The sequence below is a fragment of the Manacus vitellinus genome, unplaced genomic scaffold (genome assembly GCF_001715985.3).
Source record: "Manacus vitellinus isolate BGI_N305 unplaced genomic scaffold, ASM171598v3 ctg7180002427802_pilon, whole genome shotgun sequence".
Lineage (NCBI taxonomy): Eukaryota > Metazoa > Chordata > Aves > Passeriformes > Pipridae > Manacus > Manacus vitellinus.
In genome coordinates, this window is record NW_021937645.1 from 5,916 (window position 1) to 9,380 (window position 3,465).

A 3,465-nucleotide genomic window follows, 5' to 3' on the forward strand; every position below is an offset into this window, starting at 1 on the left:
CATCGCCCAATCTAAGGGAACCCACTCTCTACGACCATTAGAGTGGACCTGTACTGGAGCGGCAACAATGGGTTCAAAGACCACTGTTCCCTTTAAATCTGCTTGACTCAATATACCCTTCCAGCGCCTGGTCGGATCAAAAGAATCATCTCGCGGAGGCCCCCGGGCTCCGTCTGCCCCACGCCTATCAAAAGGGTCTGCCCCACGCTTATCAAAAGGCAGTCTCCTACGGACATCTATCTCCTCTCTGCCTTCGTCTACTGCCCTTTGTAGTTGTTCTTTCTCTCCCGTCGTAAGCCCTTCGTGTGCCCCTAGCAGTCGCTGTATCAACTGCTGTCCTTCCGCTATTGTCAACCTACGCTGCAGGATGGCTTGTTTGATTCCTTCTCTGCCCCCCCATTCAGCTACCTCATGTCTATTAAGCTGCTCTTCTATGTTCTGTATCCCTTGTTGTACCGCTTTAGCTGCTTTCTCATATAACTCCCGCATTTTGCCCTTCCCCCCTTTAGAGTCTATTTCTTGCATTGCCCCCAGCAACTTAGCCATCTGCTCTCGTTGCAACCGTAGCTCGTCGACAAGAGGATTCTGAGGGGACGTTTTTCCGTCCTCCGGTAACGGTACTGTAGCTGGATCAACCTCCATAGCCTCCGGGGGAGGGGGCGCAGAAGGCGCAGCAGCTGTCCCAGCAGAAATCTCGTTAGGGGTCCAAGGGGGAATGAGATCCTCAAACTCTCCCCGAAACATAGGCGCTGCTAGTGGGGGGTACGATGAGGGAGGATCAGATTTTGCCTCCCAGTCTATCAACGTCGAACAACTGTCCTTTCCCTCCTCGTCTTTTTCCTTTTCCTTCGGCTGTGTAGAACAATCGAGGGCTTTTTGCAAAGCAGTGGCGATTTCAGCATCAGCATGGACTTGTTGAATCATCTCCCGAACTATTCGGAAGATCTGCGCCATCTACTTGCTCCCCTTTTGGCCGTTCTGCACACTTTGCCATAATTCAGACCCAATCTTTTCCCAATGTTCGATATCAAACAATTGATCAGAAGAAGTCAAGAGACCACGTCTCCGACACCAATACAAGAAGTCCACGAGCTCAGCTCGAGGGAGCGTGTGCCCAGTCCTTTTCGCTACACTGAGCAACCCGTCGACTGTAGCTCGTTCTATCGCTGATACAGCGGCACCCATCCCGTCCAGACCGCAGTCTGCCTGACTCACCGGTCAGCCGTGGCCACAACAAGGTTCCTGCTTCTCGAGCAGCCTGCTTTCTTAGCAGCCGGGATGTCTCCACCTTCTCTCGTCCGCAGCGTCCGTGCAGTATCACGTCGGGGTCACCACAGTGCAGCGGCCAGGTGGAGGGGAGCAAGAACACCGATACGATGTGGGTAAAGCAGAACTCCGTTTATTCAAGCTTCTATGACTACATTTATGTTTGTTGCACTTCCGTACACGCGATCACGCATAAGCTTATTGGCTAAGTCACCTTGTCCACGCGCAGTACATGCGAACAAGGGGTTCTCTTCATTGGTTACTGATATTGGCGTCAGCAATGCTTCTGCGGTTACAAGTTCCTGTTTTTACTGCCTAACTTGACATCCTGTTTTTCTCCTTGACATCCTGTTTTTCTCCTTTTGCCCTTCGTGGTCAGACACGACCTTCTCATCTTATACACGACTGTATACACTTTCAACTGTTCTCAAGCTCCGGCCCCCTACATCCATCCAGCTCTGAATCTGGAGTTCTCCCTTCCCAGCCAGCCCTGGATGGATATCCAGGGATTTTTGGATTGACTGAACAGCTCTGGAAGATAAGGAGGGGAAATAAAACCCTGCATGCTGTGGGGTGATGAGTTGGATAAATATCCCAGAGTGCCCATCCACGATCCAGCAAAGGAAGCAGCGCGGGGAGGTTGGGATCAGGGGCTGGGGCTTGGATTTGACCTGGATTAAGGATTTATTCATTTCCAGTTAATATAAAAACCACTCAGTTCAACCCTTTGGGCTGTGTGGGGTGAGGAGAGGGAAGGGAGCAGGTTGAGGAGGGACAAGGTGTGGAACAGCTCCCGTGGGAAAAGCGCTCATGGAATTGGTGGAATGAGGAGCTGGAGAGGCAAAAAAACCCCCAAAGCTTTGCGTCAGAATCCCGGGATTTTGATTCCTGTTGGCCTGGCAGCACCATCCTGACCCGTCCCTCTGTGTTTTCCCTGCCTGTTCTCTCCCAGGCAGCATTCCCTGCCCCTTGTGCATCCCAGAGAATTCCCGGGGGGCACAGGCAGGGCTGACCTTGGCTCCCTCCCCTCGCAGCAGCGTCGCCCGAAAGCTGAAAAGCTGGCCAGCACAATGGGAAAAAAACAGAACAAGAAGAAAGTGGAAGAGGTCCTAGAGGAAGAGGAGGAGGAGTATGTGGTGGAGAAGGTCCTGGATCGGCGGGTGGTGAAGGGAAAGGTGGAATATCTGCTCAAGTGGAAAGGATTCTCGGAGTAAGTGGCTCCAGCCGGCTGCTCTGGGGGCCAGGGGTGTGCCAGCACCTCCTGTGCCTTTGGATCCCAAAGATTCCAGGCAGGATCGGTGTCCCTGGGGCTCTCCTTGGGTGGAGAATGGAGCAAAGAGGGAAAGCAGGGAAAATCCCAGTGTGCCAAACACCCAAAACTCCAGCAGTGCAAGCAGGGAAAATCCCAGTGTACCAAACACCCCAAATTCCAGCAGGGCAGGGTGGGAAAATCCCAGTGTGCCAAACACCCAAAACTCCAGCAGGGCAGGATGGGAAAATCCCAGTGTGCCCAACACCCCAAATTCCAGGTGGGAAAATCCCGCTCTGCCGAACGCCCCCAAACTCATGGCTTGGGGTGGGAAAATCCCAGTTCTGCCCTGCAAACAGGCCCTGGGGGGGTCTTCCCCTTCCCAGAGAGGGACAAGCAGCCAGAGGAACGAGCTGCAGTTCTCTCCTGAGGAGGGGAATCCCTGCCCTGCCCTCCAGCATTCCCGCCGGGATCAGGCCAGGGGCCGACCTGCTTCCTCAGCCTGGAAAAAGCTGCAGGGAGCTGCAGGACTGAGCTGCCCTGTTTGCTTTGCAGCGAGGACAACACCTGGGAGCCCGAGGAGAACCTGGACTGCCCCGACCTCATCGCAGAGTTCCTGCAGTCCCAGAAAACCGCCCACGAGAGCGAGAAATCCGAGGGCAGCAAACGCAAAGCGGAGTCGGACACGGAGGACAAGGGGGAGGAGAGCAAACCAAAGAAGAAGAAGGAGGAGGTGAGGCAGGGTGGGGGTGCTGGGCTCGCCCCCCTGCCCCTGGCACAGCGGCTGATCCCTGGAATGGTCGCTCCAAGCTGGTTTTCCCAAGGAATGGGAGCTTCGGTTGCCAAAGGAAGGCAGCTTTGGAAAGCTGGAGCCTCGGGAAAAAGGCAGGAGCTGCTCTCTCAGTTCAGTGCTCAGAGGCAAAAAGGGTGAATCCAGCCCCCAGCTGGTC

At 54.5% G+C, this 3,465-nt stretch overlaps 1 protein-coding gene across 1 annotated transcript; it reads left to right on the forward strand.

Annotated features, from left to right (window-relative positions):
• Positions 1-2,289: 2,289 nt before the first annotated feature.
• Positions 2,290-3,248, forward strand: LOC103757480 (chromobox protein homolog 1; the record flags this gene model as incomplete). The annotated part of the gene is made up of 2 exons (XM_018086686.3): positions 2,290-2,476; positions 3,071-3,248. Coding segments are annotated over exons 1-2 (318 nt in total), but the record flags the coding sequence as incomplete, so codon positions are not given.
• Positions 3,249-3,465: the final 217 nt, after the last annotated feature.